The following is a 22081-nucleotide window of genomic DNA, read 5'->3' as shown; positions in this document are numbered from 1 at the left end:
AATTAACGCTTTGACTTATTTATCAATATCAGAGTTTGAAACATCCTTGGTTGGCATTGTTTAATATTGATAAAACCATGTAATGGTTTGACTACAAATGCCTTTGCTTAATAATAAAATAATGATGTTGTGCCAGTAATGTATATGTGATAATACCCAAATAACTGTGTATCTGTTCTTTTGTATGCTTTTGTACAGTTATGGTTATATAACCACTTGACAGCTCCATTCACTTGTATTTTGAAGTCAATTAATGTGCTCAAAATGACAATACATAATAAACACGGACATACATGATTGCTAGTATTATTATTCTGTATTGCTAATTTTTAAAATCTATTTTTAGATTTAGATTTTCTATAGTTATTACAAGAGTATTGTTATCAAAAACCACTCTGACTACAATAACTGAGGAATGAAAATCTTATACTTTTGAAGAAATGTTTAAGAACTTATACCTTTCCTTTAAAATATCAAGTTATTATTTTATTTTTAATATTTGAAATGTTTGTCCAGTGTCAAAATGGCATATTCACAGGCTCACTTGAGACTGCAGACATTATCTATTTAACTATGTATGTATATGTGTTCCAAATCTAAATGTTGGACTGTAAAATAAGGGTTGAAAATGTAAACATATTGAGTGAAAAATACTTTTTAAATCCATATTTTCAAGTATGGTTCTTTTATTGGTTTGTACAGTGAATCAGTTGATTTTCTATACTAGGCTGGAGCCATCTTTCCTTTGAATACAAACATACATGTTTGACTTTGACTCAAACATACAAGAGGACAGAGGGATGCTTTTATCTAAAATGCCTTTTACCATCATGAATACATCTTATTTATTATGAGTGAAGGTTATGTGATATAAAATGTATCATGAATGGAAGGTCATCAGCTTATGAAAGACTTCATGATAAACAGATGTATTATTTCAGTCTTGATATATGTGTCTCCATCAATAAACTCAATGAGAAGGTTCCTGGGAAAGTGATTTGAGTTCGTTTTTCTTTTTTCTTTCTTTTGTCTGATCAGCTGATTTTGTCCTTCTGAGCCTCTTCATCAGCCTTCACCCTTGAGGCAAGTAAACACACTGAGTATAATGAAACCTCTATAATACCACCTCAGACCACTGTCTTTTAAATCTTTCAGTGCATTCTTCTCTGACGAATAGTAGGTATGACAACAAAGATGTGAAGGGTGATGCCAGTACATGAAAAGAATGTCTGTTTCTGTAACAAACCTTGTTTACTTTTACAGCTTTGAAATTCTTTGATATGACTTTTGTGGTCACTTGTATGCAGAAGGTTGTCCTGTTTCTTGGTGTTTTTAGCTTGAGGTTTAACTTGCAGTGTTCACCAAGGCTGTCAAATTAGCATTTAATTATGCCACTATGCTCAGGTAAATGGAGTTAGCTTAATGCTGAAAAAGTAGTAATTATTAATTTATGTCATTTGAGTTTATACACTACCAAATTCCTTGGATCCTTCTTTTCAGCGTCCTCATCTTTTGAACCTTGGGTTGTGTCCACTCCAGTCATTCTGACACTTGAGTACTTTGTCAACATTTTCTGTTGTCGCTTTCTTTTTTTTATCTCAGTCATACTAATACAGTACTAGTGTGCACGACTACAGTACCCCAAACATCAGCACATATGCTGCTGCTATGCTTTTCATTCTATGCTCTGTGCTGTGTGGACATCTACTTAATGTGACGTGTTTCTGGTTTTATTCCATCCACATAAGTGGTTTAGTGCAGCACTCTTCTTGTGTTATCTGTCAAAAAATGTATAGAATGAGTTCTACTTTTTTTGATCATACTTCAAATTTCTATTGAGTAAAAGTTATTGTACAATAATTTTCTTTATAAATTTATCACCCAGCTTTGCCACCTTGGTCAGCAGATGCCAAGCCTCCTATCTGCCACCCCACCAGTGTCCCATAATGAGTCCATGATGATGCCAGCCCAACTGCCACTGTGCTTCTGCTAAGTCTTCAGAGAACTGGCCACTTGCCATGCTCTTCCACCACCAGGTGCTGGAAAAGCCTCCAGTGGGGTTACATGCCCTTCATTAAGCCCTATCAAGCCCCAATTTCAGCCATCACAGGGTTTTCACCGCCATAGCTGGCCACCCGTTCTGCTTCTCCATCATAAGCCACCACCTCAGCACCTTGGCCACCTGAGAAGCTCTGCCTTCACAGCCATCCTCCTGCTAAGCCTCCAGAGAGATTTCACCTTCACTGGGCTTTTCTGTGGCCGTCAGAATTGTTCCACCTTATCCACCGGGCCACCTAAGTGTTGCCTTCTTTGTCATTGCTCTTCTGTTCTGTTCTATCCCCAGTGCTCGCTTCCTTTTTTTTAACCCCAGATCGGTCTCCTTGTCCTACTCCAGCAAATCCTGCAATTTCTAACATCAGCTGTGACAGTGAGTCTTGCAATGTGTGCATTTCCAGAGCACCACTAGGGCACTTTGGCAGGTATTTACATGTCTGTAGACCAATTTAGTCAACATGATTACATCATACCTGTGCAAGATATAGTTATGAAACCTTATTGTATTTTCAAATTAAATGAAGGCCAAGTCTGATGATATTGATGTAGTTGCCAGTGTGAATCCATTGGACCTACTCTAGTTTTCTTTCAGACATCCTTTTACTGGGAAATGAGGCTTTTTTTTCCTCACAAAAACTGTAACTGATAAACTCACAGTTGTGCAATAGGAACAAGTCTGAGCATGGGGTTAACAAGCCAGGGAGACAGTAAGCTTTCACATCCATAAGCCAACAGACATGTTTCTGTCAAACTGAAAATTATTCTGTGCAGCTACAATATGAAGACATTACATGAAAAGGCCAAGGCCACTCAATAAGACAGCCAAAGAGGGGATGTTTACAAATTAGGAAACAGCTTTCATGCGTCATCTGGACAGTAAAGTTTCTGCTTTTAATCTAATTGGGACAAAATGCTGTTTGTGTACACAGTAGGGACAACGTTTGTCAGTGTCACTACACATTATTCAATCCAATATTTAGTCCGTTTGGCATATCAGTTATGACATTAAAGTCTTTGATACTTTTCCACAGAACTATATTTTAAGTTTTTAAGTCCAAACTTATAATTAAGTCTATGTCAATGATCATATTACATGCTGTTTCTTAGTATTTTAATTTTTAACTAAATGAAATGACTTTTATATGGAACTTTTTTGTGGCCAGTGATGTGGATTAAGGAGAGTTACAACAGAATTGCTTGTATCATGAAGAAATGTCAGTTAGTGAGGTTAATAATAACAAATTTCCAAGAATAGAAAATATTGAGGGATTCATCTTTATGCCAATAACCCAGAAATGTGTGTCATACACAAACAAGAGACACACAAGATGCCCTTTCAGTGCAAAGGGCAGCGCCTGTCACACAGGGAAGGCAATGTGGATCATGCTGTTTTACAGTGAGATAGCATTATATATTAAGGTAGCACATTTTGGAATTTAGATAAAAACACATTCACATAACAATATCGTAGTATATAACTGAATGAAAAAACTCTGTCACCTCTGTGAATAAAGCAGTAACATTTTTATAGCAATAGCGTTCAATCCTTTTTCCACATGAGGTTCTCTTAAACTAATGTTAAAATTTATCAATAAGAAAAATCAGATAATAACACAACTGACCTTAATAAGAACATTATTGAGCCTGTGATCTGAGCTGTGGCTCCTGCTATAGCTATTGTGTTGGCTAATGGCTTTAACATTAACTAGTGCTGTAAAAGGCTGGCTATACTTGGAGCAGGTATAGCAATCACTCAGCAAAAAACATTAAAACCACTGACAGGTTCAGATGAATGACACTGTTTATTTCATTGCATTAGATTATGTAATGTTTTGCTGAATAACCTTGAATCCTGGCATTATGCTGGTTTGACTTTTCCATCTAAAGCAGGTGTGGACCATTAACTTTCCCAAGTGGGCACAGCTTACTGTTGCCACAATAGTTCCGGTTTCTCATGCTGATCTAAACAATGCTAAAATCCAGGTACATCACTCTATGACAAAGGCACTCCCCAGTGGCAGCAGCCTCCTCCAGCAGGATATCAAGCATCTGTGGGATCCTCTGGAGCAAGCCAAAGACCTGCCATACTGCTACAACACTGAGATACCAGGCACCACAGGACAACACAAATGTGTAAACCAAGGCAGACCTACACAGTATTAGGACTGTGGTTTTAAATTCATGCATACTGCATGTTTTATATACGTGCTTATTTGCCTATGGAAAAGTCAGGGTCCAAGTGAACTACTGATTCATCCTCCACTAACATGATGATTTTAAGGATCCAACAGTACATAATTTTCTTAACTGTTATCCAGTTCAAAGTTGCAGGGGGCTAGAGCCAATCCCAACAAATATAGGGCAATATCCTAAAGGTATACAGGTACTGTATTTATATGTACTACTCTATAACTTCCACACCCATTTTCTTAATGGGATTCTCCTTTTGCCAGGCAAACATGGTAAATACGAATGCAGTCTTAGTGCTTTAGTGCAAGGATTGTAGGTATATTGTATGCAACCTATGCTGATATGCTTGGCTGAAGTCCTCCAAAAAGCCAGCACTGCATAGCCGGCACTTATACATAGGTAGAATGCTTTGATGGAAAGGGAGTGATAGCAGAGCTCACGTCTATTAGAAAGAAGCGCAGACAAGGGATTCAGTGGACAGTTTTCATTATATTTAACACTGTATACTTTCACCACCAAGCATTTTTGGTTTTTCTGACTTCATTGTTTTTCTGTGGCAAGGGCTAAGCTACTGTGTCTGTGTTTGGTTTGCCAGCCACACAATGGCAGAGAGGAAAGCTCTCCAGAGGGTCATCACCACTGTCCATAACGTAACTGAATGGCCTCTCCTCTCCCTGGAAGATCTTTACATTTCCTGCTGCCTTAAAAAAGCCCAGAGCATCCTAAAAGATCCATCCTACCCAGGACACTTTCTGTTTGAACTGTTGCCCTTAGGCACATGTTTCAGGTTTTCAGGTTTTAAAAATATCTTTCATCCAAAAGATACTTTTTTTGTTAAAAGAATGAACTGTGCTAGTATGCCCATAGAATGTTAAATGTCTTTTATGTGTGGTATACATACATGCATGTATACTGTTTAAGACATTTAAGCCTTCATCAGACCTTTGCACTTTGCATCCAATTTTGATTTAATGATGATTTTGATGTGTAATGACAATAAAGATATTATTATTATAATTATTATTATTGTTATTGTTGTTGTTATTATTATTACTACTTTACCTTTACCTGGATAAATAATGGTCACACTAACTCACTGAACCACTTGGTGGTACAAACTAGTTACATGAAAGTACGGCTAGGCCCATATTAAGCTTCAGTTGTTATCTCTTTAACACAGTACATGTTTTGAAGTCATAGCAAGTGTTTTCTTATTTTCTAACATGTTTGTACATGGGAATATACAAAGAGCATCCAATTTAACTGAGATTTGCTTTTTGTTTTAAATAAATATATATTCATAAGCGTTCTGAGCGTTTAAAAGCCATCTCTATAATGTTTCACCGCTGTATGGCACCAATAGCCCTCCCATACTCTTAGGGGGCGTTCCCGTTTGTGTCAGCACTCGGGTCAGGCAGCAGCGGTCTCCGTGTGCGGGCACTGCTGAACGGGGAAAGACGCTACTGCTTGGCCGGGCTGATACCACCCGAGATGTTCCTCCTCGAAAAGCCGAGCTTTTAAACCCGAAGTCAGCGGTTTGAAGTAAGTGTGGCGAGTCCAGCTCTCGGTGACCGGCTGCGAGAGACAGATGAGTCTGCGGTGTCTCCGCTTGTAGTGAGCTCTGTCTTTGTTTGGCTTGGTGTCTCTTCTGCTCCGATATGGACCATTTAGAGAAGGAGAACAGGTCCGACGACGAGGCTGATTATGAAGACGAGGAGGTGGACCCCAGAATCCAGGTGATTAGCCTTTACTTTTAAAGCATTAAGCATATTTTATTAATCGGTAAGGGTTCGTTGTTTTCCAGACAGCAGTATGTCTGTCTCCAAACCGCTGTAGCAGCTAACAGCGAAGTCCTAGCATGATTCAGCCCCTGGATTTTCTTAGTAATTTAATTTTTGTTGTAAATACAAGGTAACACTGTTAGTCTTTGTCTTCTGTGTTGGTTGTGTGCAGATTGTAGTAGCTCCACTAATACTGGATGAAAGTATTATGTTCAAAAAGCTAGTCCAGTTAATTTACAGGCAAGTCAAAATTTAAATGGTAAAAGCCAGTAATATGAGTAAAAATGTACTTTGGTATTTTAATATCAGGCTTTAAAAGTCATTTAATAAGTTGTTTAGTCTAGAAAAAGTAAACCTAAAAAAATTAAATGAATAATGATTAAATAAATGTTTGCTTGGTCAGTCCAAACTTTCTAAAAAATGCAATTTACCAAAGAACCTAGAGATGTCTGGTAATAAATATATGACACTCCTGTTTGAATCGATGAATAATGAGTTGCCAGAGGATTAGTTTTGCATTGGCAAACTTACATTAGGCTTTGAATAAAGTTGCTACTGTTACGCTTTCTTTGGTCTTTCATTGTGTATTCCTGGAGTCCACCAGCATCTGCAACCACAGTTCCTATTCAGGCCCCACGTAATTGAGTGGCTCTCAGTGTTATTGTGCAGCAGTATCCTCATGTGTCCTCTAGTATTTGGTTGTATTTGGGTTTATTTGTCGAAGATAAAGGTCCCGGCTTTCACAGGATAACATGCAAACACCAGCACGAAAAAGTTTCTGATGTTGCCTCCTGTAGGGGCCATAGTTAGTATTTTCTTTACAGTGATTTTTCTTTGGGTCCTGCAAGGAATACAGATTTCTTAATTTGTATCTCCAAATACCCAAATTTCTGGAATCAGAATTTGAATTTGAGGAAGATATTTGATATCAGTGGACCATTGACATTTTAACATACTGCACTCTTTTCTGCACCTTTTATGATGGGAAATATATTTAGTGTAATGTACAATTCACAGTTCCAGTGGTTTTATTATTATTATTATTTTTTTAAGTATATTAACATTTTAAAAGCCATAGTTTACATTCCCTTCTTCCCCATGTTCACATAATTCTTTCCAGATGTTGCTAGTTTTTCTCTCCCATAGTTTTAGGTGTTGTGTTACATTATTATCTCCTCCTCCTTTTTGCTTCATCACTTTGTCCTCATCGCTCTTCCAGGGGGAGCTGGAGAAACTCAACCAGTCCACTGTCGACATCAACAGATGTGAGACGGAGCTTGAGGTCAGTTGTTTGGTGCACACAGTGTTGTGTGCATTGAATGTGTTTGTGTTTTTCCTTTCAGTGTAGTGGAGTTATGTTAGCTTTTGACTGATCAAGCAAATAATCATGCTTATATGACCCCCGTCAGTAATTAATACTTAACATCTACTTCATCTGCTCTTACAAAGTCATCGCTCAAAGAGATCAAGTGTTGTTTTGAAGGCTTCAGAATACAGATAGAGGTGGACCTTTCCTTTTTGAAGGCCAAATTTCATATAAAGTTCAGATTTTATTCCATGTCAGCAGGTTTCTGCCTACAAACTAACTTGTTACTTTTTTGTGTGAGACACTAACTTGGTGTGTTATATTACAATAAACTCATTTAAGCCTTAAAAACATTTTGCTGACAGCTGTATCCAAATCAATTTACAAAGATCAAGCACGTGAGCTTCAAAGTCTTGGCAAACCACCTCTATATAAAACAGTTTGACTGTTGTGGAGCTATAAGCCCGTGATGACCAAAACAGAAGGAATGTGCTGCAGAGACACGACTCTCACTTGGGCCATCAACAACCATTTAACTTTGTGAACTGATCTTTGATCCCATTAAAGCACAGTAGCAGCTGATGGCTTGCATTTATATAGTTCAGCAACATTGTGTGCATTTTTATGGGGATGAAAGTCCAAATCTGTGTTGCACTGCACAAGTTGACAGTTCTTCATGGGGTTAATCGGAGCACTCAGAGGTTAAGCTGAACAGGAGTGCATGACTTTGCATCTTCTCAGGGTTTCTTTTAAACAAGAGGTCTGTATTGTTTTTTTGCAGTACGGAATATAGTTGTTCAAATAAGACAAGAACATTTTTTGCACATCAGTGCAGCTTATGATGCTCCACTGGTAAATATAAGCAAGAAAAATACAAAACTTAAATTATCCATTCACCCCAGCTGTGCACACTCGGCTTCAGAACTTCCCAAAGAAATCCATCCTTTTGTTTATGTCAGCAGCAGGGACACTGTCTTCTTATTTTAATAAAGGTTTCTGTTGTTGTCACACTAAGCAGTGTGGCATCATACTGCTTTTGTTTTGCCTAAAGAGGCTTTTGATTTGAAGCATTTATGCTGCTGATGAGTAAAATAAAGAGGTTGGAGTAGTACCGATCCCAGTGTTGTGAAAAAGAAAATGTATCTTCACAGCAGTGACGCAAATTATATTTAATTTAGCAGATAACCACAAGTTGCTGACACACCGCCTTAAGCACGAATGTATTGAAGCTGAAGTGCGTCACAGTGTCAGCATCCGAGCCCTGAGAGGGAGGACAGACACTCTGCACCTCAGTCTGCATCAGCATCAGTAAAATCTCGGAGACGGCACAATATAGAGGAAAGGACAGAGCAAAGAAAAACAAAAGGAGTATGTGAGCAAATGTCTGCCAAAGTTCCTTCCAATAAAAGCTGATTTTTTTTTCCCCTATAGCCTTTGTTAAGTGCCATCTCAAAATAAGTACTTCTTTGACATTTTTAATTCAAGTCAATTCTGTTTTATTTAGATGCCTCTAAATCACATTAACAGTCACTTCAGGGTGCTTATACTGTAAGGTAAAGACCCTACAGTATTAGAGAAAACCCCAACATCAGATGATCTCCTATGAGCAAGCACTCCCTTTAATAGGAAGAAACCTTTAACAGAACAAGACTCAGACATGGGCAGCCATCTGTCCTGACCAGTTGGTTGTTAGGGGAAAGAAGAGAAAACGGAGAGCATAGGGAGACAACAAAACACAGCCTATGGGAGAGAGACACAATTTAATGACATGCCTCATGTAAACATCAGGGGAGGGAAAAGAGATGAATGGAGAAGAAATGTTTAGTGTGTCACAGAAAATCCCCCAGCAGTCTGAGCAGCTGGATCAGGGTCACCTGACTTTCTAATCATTATTAGAAAGGAAAGTCTAACTTTAAAAGTAAAGAGGGTTTCTGTCTTCTGAATCCAAACTGGGAGCTGTTTCCACAGAAGTGATTTCATGTTGACTAAGTAACACATTAGTTGGAAATGAAACGATGACTGCTGAGGGTTTTGTAAGCCACATCTGACAAAATATGTGGAAACTCCACTTCTTTTGATAGACAGACAAGGACAAAAAAAGACTGTTGATTTTTTTTACCTCAAACTTAAAAGTCAGTACTTTATCCTCTCATGTTCTGGGGGTCAGCGTTAAAACATATATACCATATGTTGTATACTCTTGTGTATACTCATATTTTGTATCCCTCTTTAATATTTCTGGCATAGTTTAATTGCTTACAACTTGATTAACAGAATTTAAAAATAATTCAGATAATCCTGAATTTATCTTAAGTTAAATTTCTTTCTTTAAGGATAAAGAATCACCGATTCTTGTATCTCAGTTAAAAAGCTTTCAGTAAGTTTTTGAATGTTGTTGGTTAAAAAAATCTTATTCAACCATTTTGGAAAATATTGAAAATGTTAATCGTGTGAAGGAATTAAGTGAAAGGCCAGAGGGCTTATGAAAGTCACGATGATTCATCTTCTGGGGAATGCTTATGTCTGAATAATTTCTTGACAGTTTTTTGATGTTCAGGCATTTTAGTTTAAGCCAAAGTGACCCCATCGATTGAGCAACAGAGTTTTCTCAATATACTATCAATGCACCAGTCGCTGCCAGTTGATGTGGAAGAAGTGGGCAGTGTTGAGTGATTAGAAGATCAGTGGCAGATGGAGTAGAAGGGCATTTTTAAGAGTGGCGGTGTGGAAGAGAAGACTGGACAAGGAGTAAAAACTAGTTTGACACAACAGCCATGGGCTAAGATTCAAACTACAGGGGGAAAGTGAGGACTGGCTGACTGTCAGTAGGCCTGGAAAGCAGAATACAGTCAAAGTCAACTTTAGGTTCGGACATGAGTGAAAGCAAACTGCACTTAGTGTTGGTTTTCTGCTTCCTGTGCAGATCTGACACCTCAGACTGCTTCAAAATAGACCCTCACAACCTTGGCTTGTGACTAATCTAACATGAGAGATTGCATCCTTGTTGAACCAGTACACTCAATGCACTTTCCTCAATACTGAAAAGCATATTGAGAATTACCTTCTAGGGACCTCTAATACCAGAAAATATAAACTCGTAGGTGTTAAAAGAAATCTAAAGTTGATCATAACTTTTAGTAAATCTTATGTACTGTTATTGATCACATAAAAGTTCAGCGCACAACAAAACAAGAACTGTCGCACCAAAATGCTATTTGGTGAGAACATCTGTCTTTTAGCCACATCCAATTTCCATGGAATTTTCTAAAAAGTGTGGAGTGCTAAACAAGCATCGTGCACTCTGAATGCTGACTAGACACTAGCTTTTTGTTCTTCGACCTTAAATGTATATATATTAAATTACTTGCCACTTTTCTGTTATGCACAGTATATAAGCGAACAAGAACATCTTGTTTATTTTCAATATGTTTACATTAAATAAACAGTTATTACCCATGCACAATGACACCAGAGCCTGAATTTAACACCGTTGTCATATAAAAGAATTTATCGTGGATGTGATTCTGTTTGGTTTGAAAACAAGGAAGTATTTAAAGTTATGAGGATTTGAACAGTTGCTTTGCTGTAGTTTGTTTACTGAATGTTTTTGTTTTTACTTCCTAGATTTATTTATTTTATTTTTTTTGCTGTTGTGCTTTGAAGGTTTGTGTCTCATGCAAATTAGATGACTGTGATGAAACTGTAGAGATAAATGTCTGAGAAGTTCCCCTTGTTTGTATAGTGGACAAACAAGGCTCTCTAAGACTAAACAAAAAGGTCACTTCTTTTCAGTTACAAAAGTGTATCAGACTAGATTTTCATGGACTGTGTTCATCAGATTGGCTTTAGTTTGTTTTTCAGTTTCAAGAAAAATGTGTCGGCTGTATCTGGGATATGGTGTGAACACGTTATCCAGATTAAATTATGTTTAATGCTTGATAGTCAGTGTTTTCTTTGCATTTTTCAAATGCCCTTTTTTGTGTGTTTGTTTTTCTCTTGAAATTCTTGGGTTTTCAAGGTGCTTTAATGGCTTGGCAGTGACTTACAAGAGAGGTAACAACAGGGCAAGTTTCATTTCCTTAAACAGCAACTTTATAAGATGTGAGGTTAATAAAGGTTAGGGGTTAAGCGCTACACCATCCTTTAGAAGGATATGACAAATAAAGATAGATAGCAGCATGTGTAATTACTAATGCTGAGGCTTCTACCTTCTCCCCAAAGGAAATTCGCCACAAATTAAATTGCCAGAAATAACAGGAATATGCATAAACATCTATAACATAGACTCATTGCCTTTCCTGTATGGTGATCAATCACTAGAACATGTGGTTGTTCACCAAAGGCCCGTTTTGAACTGTTTTTTTTTTCTTTTAAAATACAATATTAAAAAAGAAACGCACACATTTTGACGTTTTTAAGATGGCTGATTTACTTGACGAGGAATATTTAGGTAAGTAGGGGAGTCTTCAAATGGTATAAGATTTTATCCTTTTTTGACAGTGAGTAAGCACAGGATTGATTGTTGCTTCTAAAGAAGCACTAGAGTTGTATTTATCAGTTTTTGCAACCGCCTGTTCCTAGTTTGTAGTTGACTTAAATTGCTAAAGATTTTTTTTTCTTTTGATCAGGATGCACGACAAAAGTTCCGCTCAGTTCTGGTGGAGGCCACAGTGAAGCTGGATGAACTGATGAAGAAGATCGGCAAGGCAATAGAGGAGTCCAAACCTTATTGGGAGGCTCGCAGACTGGCCCGACAGGTCAGTGAGCAATGGAGGATGGAGTAAACATTCAAAACTGTCTTTAAGCACAGTTGGGCAACTCAAACTAATCCGTTGAGTTCAAGTCAAGCCTTAGGTGTGGTTAAAGCAAGCCTTGAGTATCGACTTGGTTCAAAGCCAATTGCAAGGCTATTATGTTTTAGCAGTGGCCAATAAAACCGGATTGCATCCTGTGATTTTTCCCTTCCTGGATTTTACACAGCTAGTCCATTTAGACGTACACATATACAGAATGTTTAGTTATGCATGACCTGCTGGTTGTTTTTTCTTTTGGGGGGCATGTCTCTTGCTATACGTTTGATTTGAAAAGCAGATTGAATCTCATCAAGTTTCCTATCAGCAACCATTGATGTATAAAATAGAAAGACCTGGTCAGGCCTCAGAAAGCTTTTAATTAGTTTGAATTTGAAATAAGCACTGAGTAAGTTGGAGTGAAAAACATTGTTCCATTGTCTACTGGTGTTCAAGCCTGATTGTGTGCACCAGTATTTATCTTTTTTTCCCCTATCCTCTCCTGCCTTTTTTAATGGTTTCATCTTCAGTACTCTTAAAGTGACACCTGGTAATTGCATTCCTTTGTGTAGCTTTCTGGTCTTTGTTTTAATGTGTTTAAAGAGATAAAAAGGGAGGTGAGTGTGACATGCAGACTAATTTCAGACTACATTTTCAGTTCCCCTTTTAGCTGAGCCTCGGTAAAATGTGTGTATGTGTAAATAAAGGGGAAGAAACCACCTACACATCTTGATGAGAGCCCATACAGCTGTGAGTGCACATTTAGGCAGCAGTGAGACTCAGAAGACTTTATTGTGCAGTTTTATAGGATTCTACTTAAGACACAGGTCTTACTGTCATGCTGTCAGTATTTATCTGTTCACATATCTGTAGATATGTGTTTGAATGTTAACTTTTCACAGTGTGGTGAAATTTTGGCAATTTTGAAAGAGCTTCTGTAAAGTGACACTGTAGCTGGACTTCCCATTTTTTAGCATTATGACCTTAAACTAGGTTCTCTGAGAGCTGAGAGCGTTTCTGTTACTATTATGACAAAGGTCATATGGAAAAGTTTGTGGCCAAAAATATAAATTTAGTAACATCAAGATGTGCTGCAAAGACTCAAATATACCGCGGATTAGGTTAATCGATGATGTGAAATATTCTGTAGAAATGGCTTGCAGTTTCTTGTTAACATTAATGCAATCTAGGGTACCAAGGTTCCTCTGTCAGTTACTCATTTTAAACCTTTTTTGCAAGGAAACACTGCATGTTGCTATTAAAAATAAATGCACAAACACGAAAGTAAAGTATGAGATAAATATGTCAGGTATTTGTACAGAAGTGTCCCCTCTGGCAGTCTTGCCAATTTTGGTCCTTGGGGGAACTGAGATGAGACTTCCCCGCACGTGATCGTTCTAGTTCCCCTTTACCTGTCCACTCACCTGCTAGCACAGTTTTACTTTGGTCTTCTCTGCTTGTTTACTTTCACTTTTTAACTGTGCATGAGCAAAAGAACGGATATCAAAAGGCTATATTCACAATGAGTGCTTTTCTTGTGTCCCTAGAAAGGTCACGTGTTGAGAGTAGAATTTAAAAAGCTGAGGCTGAGGTTAGATGGTTATTCAGGAATGAAAAGTGACAGGGAAGAGAATCTGAAATACAGAAGATCGTGAGTGAGCCAGGGTTTGTGCTTTCCTCTAGAGGGAAAAGAATACTTCAGTTTTTATCCACTCTTCCTCCTTTATTACGCTGTAAGAGAGACTATCGGAGAAGTTCTGTACAAATACACTCAGCGAGACCACATCACTCTTTCTGCTTGGTCAGCCAGCCGATGATAACTCGATACTGGCCTGACAAAAATAATCGGTTAAAGTTTGTGAGCGGCTTTTAGTTTGGCTCGTGACTTGCTAAAGATGACCCAGTTGTGGTATGCTTGGTGAGAGAAACTGTCCTCTAACTTAAACAAAGAAAAGTAGCCTTTACTTTGTGAAGCATGTTTCAAAGTGACTGATCTGGACTGCTGTCCTCATTAAGATAGTGGGTCACCCAAATTTTATTTAGTGGTGGCACAAGGCTGTATAACTGGAGTGTGTTTTTGTTGTTGTTGTTGTTGTTTTTTGTTTTACCCAAATGTAAGGCAACTGTTTTCTTCCCCCATGTAGCATGCAAATGTAGAAGAAAGATATCGGCCATAAATGCCTCCTACTTAGGTTAAAGCAATTTGCACTTTACCGTTTTCCAATTTTCTCTCTATTAAGTCATGACATTAATGTTCTTCTTCTAAATGGCTTTAATTATCTGATTTTCGCTTGCCAACTTAATTTAATTGAACAGTGTGACTATGTCTGTATATGGATAGCAGTGCAAAGTTCCTGTTATTTGATTGTTTACATTTTTTATTAACACACTGTGCTCACGCTTCTCTAAATGTGTTTGTGTTTGGAACATGTTATTCAAGGGGGGCTTGAAATGCTAATTTATCTCAACAATCCAGGTTTTCTCAGCAGGTCTGATGTTAGAAAACGGTGACTTTGAAATCCCAGCCAGCTTGTCTAAGCCCAGTATAGCTGAATCCACTGCCATAAACGTTTTCTGTGTGTTGTAGCAAAGTGTGCTTGCTCTGTAAGTGCCTCCCAGGACATGCTTAGTTGTTGTTATGTTTCGTATCAACAGTAGAGGATAAACATTTTGTTCTTTCAGTAAGCCAGTTCTGGTTTTGCTCTTAGGTCTTTTCATCACATGTCACATTCTGTTCCACCCTTGTACCCTGCCTTTCTCTTTGTCTTTTGTGCTCTGTCTCGTGACTGCAGTAGAGTTACTTACTTGCAATAATTAATTGCACTTGTCTGCACCTGAGCATATAAAGGTAAAGCTTTGCTTGCAGTGATTCTGTGAAGGAAAGCTTTGGATAAGATTTTTGGCACATAACTCCACTTTGGGTGTTTGTCAGGCTTATGATAAATCTTTAATTGTTACGTGTGTGTGTGTGTGCGCACATGCAGTTGCTTATTTTATTCAGGTAAGACTGTGAATGCATTTCATACTTCCACTAAATAGTGGGTTGTTTTATTTGATTTAATGAACAGAACATCCTGTTGAGCTGACTGTGACTGGGGGGGGAAATAAACAAAAAACCCCTAAATTTCCCAACAAGTCTGTTCCTATCTTGGCTTTCTGTTCATAGTAAGTCTCTCTCATAAAGTGCCACTCACCCTTGAAACCATTGAGGCCTTTACAAGACTGTACAATCCGTCAGCTTCCTGTGGTCTAAATGTCGACATTATAAGTACTTTCCAGTATAGACTGTGATCATAGATTTATTTTCTGAACAGATGGTGAGGAAAAAAGCTGCTGAAGCCAAAATAGAAAGCGTTGAAGCCTTTTAAAAGCAGCTGCTTATTCGAAGCTGTGAACACTTTTTTTTTTTCCTCTTTTTTTGTTCTGAGGGTATCTAACCTCTCTAATGAAGCTGTCGAATCATGCAAATGGGTTCTGACACAGTTGGGCAAAACTCATGCACCATTCCCTTGATGTCATTTACTTTAATCACTTGCCAACTAAAAATATCTCAAATTAAAGAAACACGCTGGGACTCATTGTCACTGTCCTCGCGTAGTCTTCCATCGCTCACGCTACGCCCACTTCTCAGTACAGCAGAGTGTGATGTTTGGCTTCTGCTCAGCAGAGGTTTAATGATGTAATTGGTGTTTTCAACACATCCTGCTTATATCTGTTTGGGAGCGAGCTTAGATACACAGCCTTGTTTCATTGCTTTCTTTTTTTTCTTCCTTCATTACGTCTTTTCTTGTTTATTGCATAACAAATGTGTCATTTTTACTTCCTGTATTGCTGTCCTTTCCGCATCTTTTGAATTCGTCCTTTCAGGGGGGTTTTTTCTTTCTTTTTTAACTTTTCTAGTCTTCACCCCTCTGGGCATGTTTCCTTTCAGCATTTTATTGTCATGTTGTATTTCTAATATGTTTCCTTTGTACACCTGATTGTTTTCCTTGGCCTTTCTCATTTTCTCTCTCTCTCTCTCGCTCTCTCTCTCTCTCTCTCTCTCTCTCTCTCTCTCTCTCTCTCTCTCTCTCTCTCTCTCTCTCTCTGCCTGCTTTCGTCTGTCTTCTCTTATACGATTTCTTCATGTTATTTCAGGTTTGCCCTTTCTCCGTCATCAGTGTGTACACAACATTTGTCCTGACTTACTGCTTTGTTTTCCTGTTCACACCCCCCCCCACACACACACACTCAGTTTGATAAGAAACAAATTATTTGCCATATTAGATAAGTAGCACCAACACCCAGGGAGAAGTGGTATTGGCTGATGGGTGTGACCTTGACCATAGATAGAAGATAAAATGGAAAACAACAGAACTCAAACTGTTAGACAATCTATATTTGCATGTAAGGCATCATGCTGGCAGCTAATGATTCATGAATGAGTCATTATGCAGGAGAACAATAAGACTTTCCCCACTGCGTTCCCCAAGATTTGAACAATCCTTTAAAGTTAAGTTTGAAAAGATAAATGAAAAGCCTTTGCAAATACTTCTAAGGTTGTGTCAATGTTATTTTAAAGGGTTTGAGGTAGACCCCCCCCCCCACAAATCAGCAAATTTGATCAACTCTTAATGTTAAGAATGCATGTGCACTAAGACAGCATCTTATTTGTTGACCCAGTGACATTGTTAGTTATGAATTGCAGCAGACATGATGGCTGTTTGGAAATGAGTGTCTCAGAGTTCATTAGGGAAAGGTACTGCATTACTTTACTTTATAGTTATTCTGATTGCAGGCTGCAATGTTGCTGTTATATGTACTTTTACAATCTATCCAATTTTGATCAAGCAGAACTCTTTCCTTCAAGAAAACTTGTGGCAAAGAAGGTAAATATTGTATGAATCATACTTCCGACCTTCCTGTTAGAGAACAGTGTCTCCAGATGTTAACTTAAATAACATTTAGGTCCTTGTTTTCCTCTTGATATCAATGGGAAAGGTTTGTCAGGTGGTCCAGAAAGAAAGGGGGGAAAAAAAAGAAAAGTAGATGTCCGTACTCATGACTTCAATGCTAATCTGAGAAGTGGGTCATGGGGACAAGGCTAAAAAGTTTGCAAAGTGATGGGTCAAGCTCACATCAGTTCAAAGACGCAGGTTTTTAAGTGCTGACTGTGGTGGGATGGAGTAAGGCTGACGTATGAAGTTGGACTTGTGTGTGTGTGTGTGTGTGTGTGTGTGTGTGCTTTTTAAACATTATGAAATATGCATTGGGCCTGCTATATATTCCACTTCACCTCTCAAGACTCAGCAGGAGATTGAAGTGAGCATATGCAAAAATCTCACGTCATACTGCTAATACAGCACGTGAACGGGATGTCTTTGATGTTTCTTGAACACAGGCATTTGAAGGCTTAAAGTGCTTTTTTTTTCGTTATTCTTTGACAATCCCCTTTTCAATTGTGGATATTGAATTTTGAAGCCAAACCACTTGTCCTTGCTGGTTATTTTGTCTATTAATGGGGGTGAAGAGCAGCAGTGGCTCTCTCTGTTATGAGGGAGCATTAAAGTGGATGACTCAGTTTCTCCTCATCAGTGTGGCAACTGCAGATTCTGATTGAAACCAGCAGCCCACTCAGCCTGCTGCACCACACGGTGTGTTTGCAGGTCTGCTGATCTTAGTTGTAGAGAAAGGAGCAGTACTTTGACTGTAAATCTGAAAGACAGGAAGGCAGTTTGAGAATAAGATGGGAATGTACAGGATTTAGATAAGGGATGAAGGAAGAGAGTTGAAGAAATTTGCAGATAAGATGATGCTTTCCTGTGATGTGACTGATGCACTGATTCAAGACAAGTCTGCATCCAGTCGGCAGGTGAATAATGGGAGCAAATCCAGAGGTGAAAATCTGACAAAATCTCACAGGTCTGGATTTATTCCCTAATAGCTGGGCAATATGATCTCCATTGTGAGCTTGATGCATTCATTTTTAAAAATATGTGTCTCACTGAAAGTGTGTGGTTGAAATCTGTATATCACTGAAACACACTTTGTGATGCATTACTATGATATATAAACCACGACCATGTCATCAAGTTTTTGCCCACAGGGGATCGTCTAGATTGTCTTGGGCGTTATTCTAATATTGTAATGTATTAGGGTGTTTACTGGTGCTGTGGGAATCTCATAGAGTTCATACAGATCGTCTCGGTTTGAACAGATGTCAGGACTTAACAAGCACATTGCTGGCTGGTGAGAGGATGCTGTGCTAGACTTGGAGTGGAAAATTTAACCCAGTTGAAAGAGAAGTACTGAGATTGTTTGGAGGAAGGCGAGCACAAAGAAGGAGAGGTAGTCGGCAAGAAAGTTCACGCTTTGCTTAATGGATGTGATTTGTTTTGACTGTCTCAGCGGTGAGCAACAAAACCTGTCCAACATGTCTTCCAGTCCCATTAGCCAGATGGGGCTCGGTGAAAGACTGTGGAGGAGTGGAGGGTTGATACTGAAGGGTTGGGGTTTGCAGCCACTGATCAAATACTTCAAGGTTGAGGTGAGGCAGTAGGGGATCCTGCAAAATGTATTTTGCTGAAATTAAAATGTTATGTGTGATGTACACAGATGCATTGATATGCTAATTATTTCCTCACCTCATTGATTAAACGTCAAGTCACATCAGAGGGGCACAACAAGGCAGTCTTTGTGAAACAGGACGTACTAGAAATGTGTTGATGGGAACTTAAGAGGATGTCGTTTCATTCGTACTGCATAGCTTTCTGACATTTATTTTCTTAGGATTATTCTTACTTGCTAGAGTCTGTGTCTAGAGGCGTTAGGATTAGGAGTGCTGCTCCTGTTATAGTTTTTTCTTAAGGAGAGTAGTTAAGTTGTCATGTTTAATATGACACTATGTAATACCATATAACAGGCTTCAGGAAGCTTCATGGAAATCTCTTGACAAACATAATCTCTGATAGGAGTGATTTTAGCTATAATGTTATGTAATTTGAAACAAGAGAAAAAAACAGAGTTTAGGGCAGTGACTCATAGATGTCCCCACATTTCTTGTCAACTTATCTTCCTCCCTTCCCCTTCCCTTTTCTCTTTTTATCATCCTCCCTCTCTGCCTCACTGGTGTGAATTGTTTTTGGCACGCAATGCAGGCGCACACGGGATGGTGATGAGAGATGAAGTCAAATTTATGGATGGGTGGATTGAAAGAGAGGGATTTGGGTTTTCTGGGAGAGGGGTTGGGGCAGCAGAGGAAGCTGCTGCAAGGTCAAAGCCATCTGGTCTTGTTTTGACCACCTGGGACTCTCTGTGTGTGCGTGTGTATGTGCACGCGCACGTGCGTGTGTATGTTATTGCATAACAACTATTGCAAGCATGTCACTGAGCAGCTCTGACAGAGTTTTTTGTAGATGGGAGGATTTCCTTTTGTACTTTTGGCAATGACTCAGTAGGAGCAAACAGGTGTGTTATCATGTGTGTTTACATGCATTTATGTGTCTGTGCTTTTTGCTAACCTTTCTACAGAAATGTAGAACAGAAATTACAAAAAAGAGAAGCAGACTTTTATTTTAATATTTATGTTACCGTACACGTTGGACTGTAATTTGTAATTGTTATTGTATGAAGAAGTATAGGAAATCATTACAAGTGCTTTAACTGACTTGGAAAATGTGAGTAGATAAACTGAACATGAACTACTTTTGTAAAAGAGGTAGGTATACCAAACCTGACATATCTCCGCCCCCCCCAAATACCTTCCCATTGACCATCAAGTAGCATCTGGCACATCAGCAATGCCAATAGCAATACCAACATAAATGACTACATATACCTTAACATCAGCACATGACTCCTCAAGTGTCCTTATTCAAGCCTGGTTTGTAGCTGATAACTAGCTTTGTTATCTGAGCCAATTTGGAAGAGTGAAGAGATGCAGAGAGGCATCCAAAATGCACACTAACGAGACGTTATTACTTTAGGAAGCAGCAAACACAGTGTACAGTTCACTCATGACTGAGCCCCTTAGTCACATTTTAGGCTGCTGTAGTTACTTCTGTGGGCACACTTTCACAGAGGGATGACACTATGCACTGCTAACATTATCTTCACTCACATAAAAAGACGTAGAGCAGTCCCTCTCTTCCCTACAACATTGGACTCTTGTCACAAATGCATTACCCATCAGGCTCTCTTCTTGCACAAGATGGGCACTGCCTGTAACCCAGTAAAAATGAAAGTAGAGGTAGTGAAATTAGGTGAGTTTAAATACCTGGGGTAAACCATGCAAAGCAAAAGGGAGTACACAAGAGAGGTAAGTAGAAGCGAGTGTAGACAGGGTGGAGTTTTATACTAGATTCCAAATATATAATTATATTCTGAATTATGTTCAAATTTCAAAGAAATCCACTGTTTAAAAAACCACTTTATATAGAGAGATTTTTAGCTATTCTTGCTTTCATCCTGTCACAGTGTGAAGTGCAGGTAGCATTGCTTTCATCAACATAGCAACTTTTGGGGATCATTCTTTGTTGCAGAAACTTATTAAATTTATTTAACTGTATTAAAAAATAATTAAAAAAAAGCTCTTAACTGTTAGCTTTGTCAGGTGGTACAAATCTGTCTAAAAAGCAAACCCTGGTTAAAACTTGTCCCTTTGAACACACGACAGCAGCCATCTATCTACCCCTGTTCATATCTGGGTTAAATTGCACGTGTCAGACCGTGAAGTGGACATCAGAGGCTTAGGTTTCCTCCCTGCTGCTGAAGTCATCTGTTCAGCCCCGAAGCTCTCACGTTTATCTAGGCCAGTCACCGTTCGTTCCCCCTCTCCTGGTATAAACAGCAACATCAAATAGATGGCTGAGGTTAGTCAGGCGTACAGAGACATAAAGGATGTCATGTTTACAGCATTCTTGCGCTCTTCAGCCGGCATCTTTAATAGATGCCATTGTCCCAGATTGTGCTTCCCCTTTAGAGAAAATTAATTGCCAGGCTTGATGGAGCGGCACAGATAAAAATAATCAGATTTCCTGGAAAGCTGGCTGAATCAGGTCACTTCAGATTCTGTGTCGTTCATTCCCAAACCTTTTTTCTTGGGTGGAAAACAAACTGATTTGTGGTTTGTCTGGATCTCCTCCTACATTAGTTTAGGTTCATACATCTGAGTGTTGCTCTTACAATGTTTATCATGAATGTGTTTTTAAAAGGCATATTCCTGCCCAAGTAAAGAAACAAACACCCACATTAAACAGGAGCAAATGTGTTATTTCAACAGACTTTGAAATCTGGGCATGTCTTACTTTCAATTTCTGTGGGATGCTGTGAAGGTCAGTGTAAAGTCTTTATCATAAAGGCTCATTTTATACAACTTTGTCCTTTGACAACTGTGACTGATGATGACATTTGTCCTTTCTCTGTGTCCTCTCATCCTTCTTCTATTTTCTTCACCTGTTGGGGTTTACAGATTCTCACACACAAATGGGCTCCATCCATTTCTTTTTTTTAACATCTATTTTACTTGGGTCGTCTTGGTAAGATTACATTTTTGATGATCCTACATTCATCCTTTTTTTTTTTTCATTATTTTCCTTGTAATCACAAGTTAACAAATCAAGTTTTCTTATTTTAAAAGGGACTTGGATAATTGAAGCAGCTGTTAAAGCAAATTGCACTTGTCTCAAACAGAGGGGCATACATGAAATCACAGATCTGTCAGAAGTTTTGCATTACTTACATGTTGGATTCCCTCTGGAGGCTTGAATCTCTGAACATTTCATAGGGCTATGTGCAGAGTGATTAAAATATGAAGTAGAAGAGCAAATGGTTGGAAGAAAGAGGAAGAGATAAGTGATGATTTTTGCAGAGGTGCAGGATGAGGAGAGAGGGGGATTAAGCATGGTGTGTTGGGAAAGATGTAAAAAGAGGCAGACAGAAAGTCATAAATGTGGCTAGCAAGAGAGATTAAGTTGACTATA

The 22081-nt window shown here is 38.6% G+C and overlaps 1 protein-coding gene across 1 annotated transcript in view; it reads left to right on the top strand.

The window, feature by feature from the left end:
* Positions 1 to 5632: 5632 nt before the first annotated feature.
* The window catches only part of sh3bp5b (SH3-domain binding protein 5b (BTK-associated)), a 31781-nt gene continuing 15332 nt past the window's right edge, over positions 5633 to 22081 (top strand). Inside the window, exons 1-3 of the mRNA XM_063487538.1 lie at positions 5633 to 5981; positions 7246 to 7308; positions 11961 to 12089. Of these exons, the coding sequence (XP_063343608.1) occupies positions 5904 to 5981; positions 7246 to 7308; positions 11961 to 12089 (270 nt within the window). The 5' untranslated portion in view covers positions 5633 to 5903. The remainder of the gene's footprint in view (positions 5982 to 7245; positions 7309 to 11960; positions 12090 to 22081) is intronic.

Source organism: Pelmatolapia mariae, linkage group LG10_11, assembly GCF_036321145.2.
Source record: "Pelmatolapia mariae isolate MD_Pm_ZW linkage group LG10_11, Pm_UMD_F_2, whole genome shotgun sequence".
NCBI lineage: Eukaryota > Metazoa > Chordata > Actinopteri > Cichliformes > Cichlidae > Pelmatolapia > Pelmatolapia mariae.
Note: the sequence above shows the minus strand (reverse complement) of the source record. Positions and strands in the feature narration are given on the sequence as shown.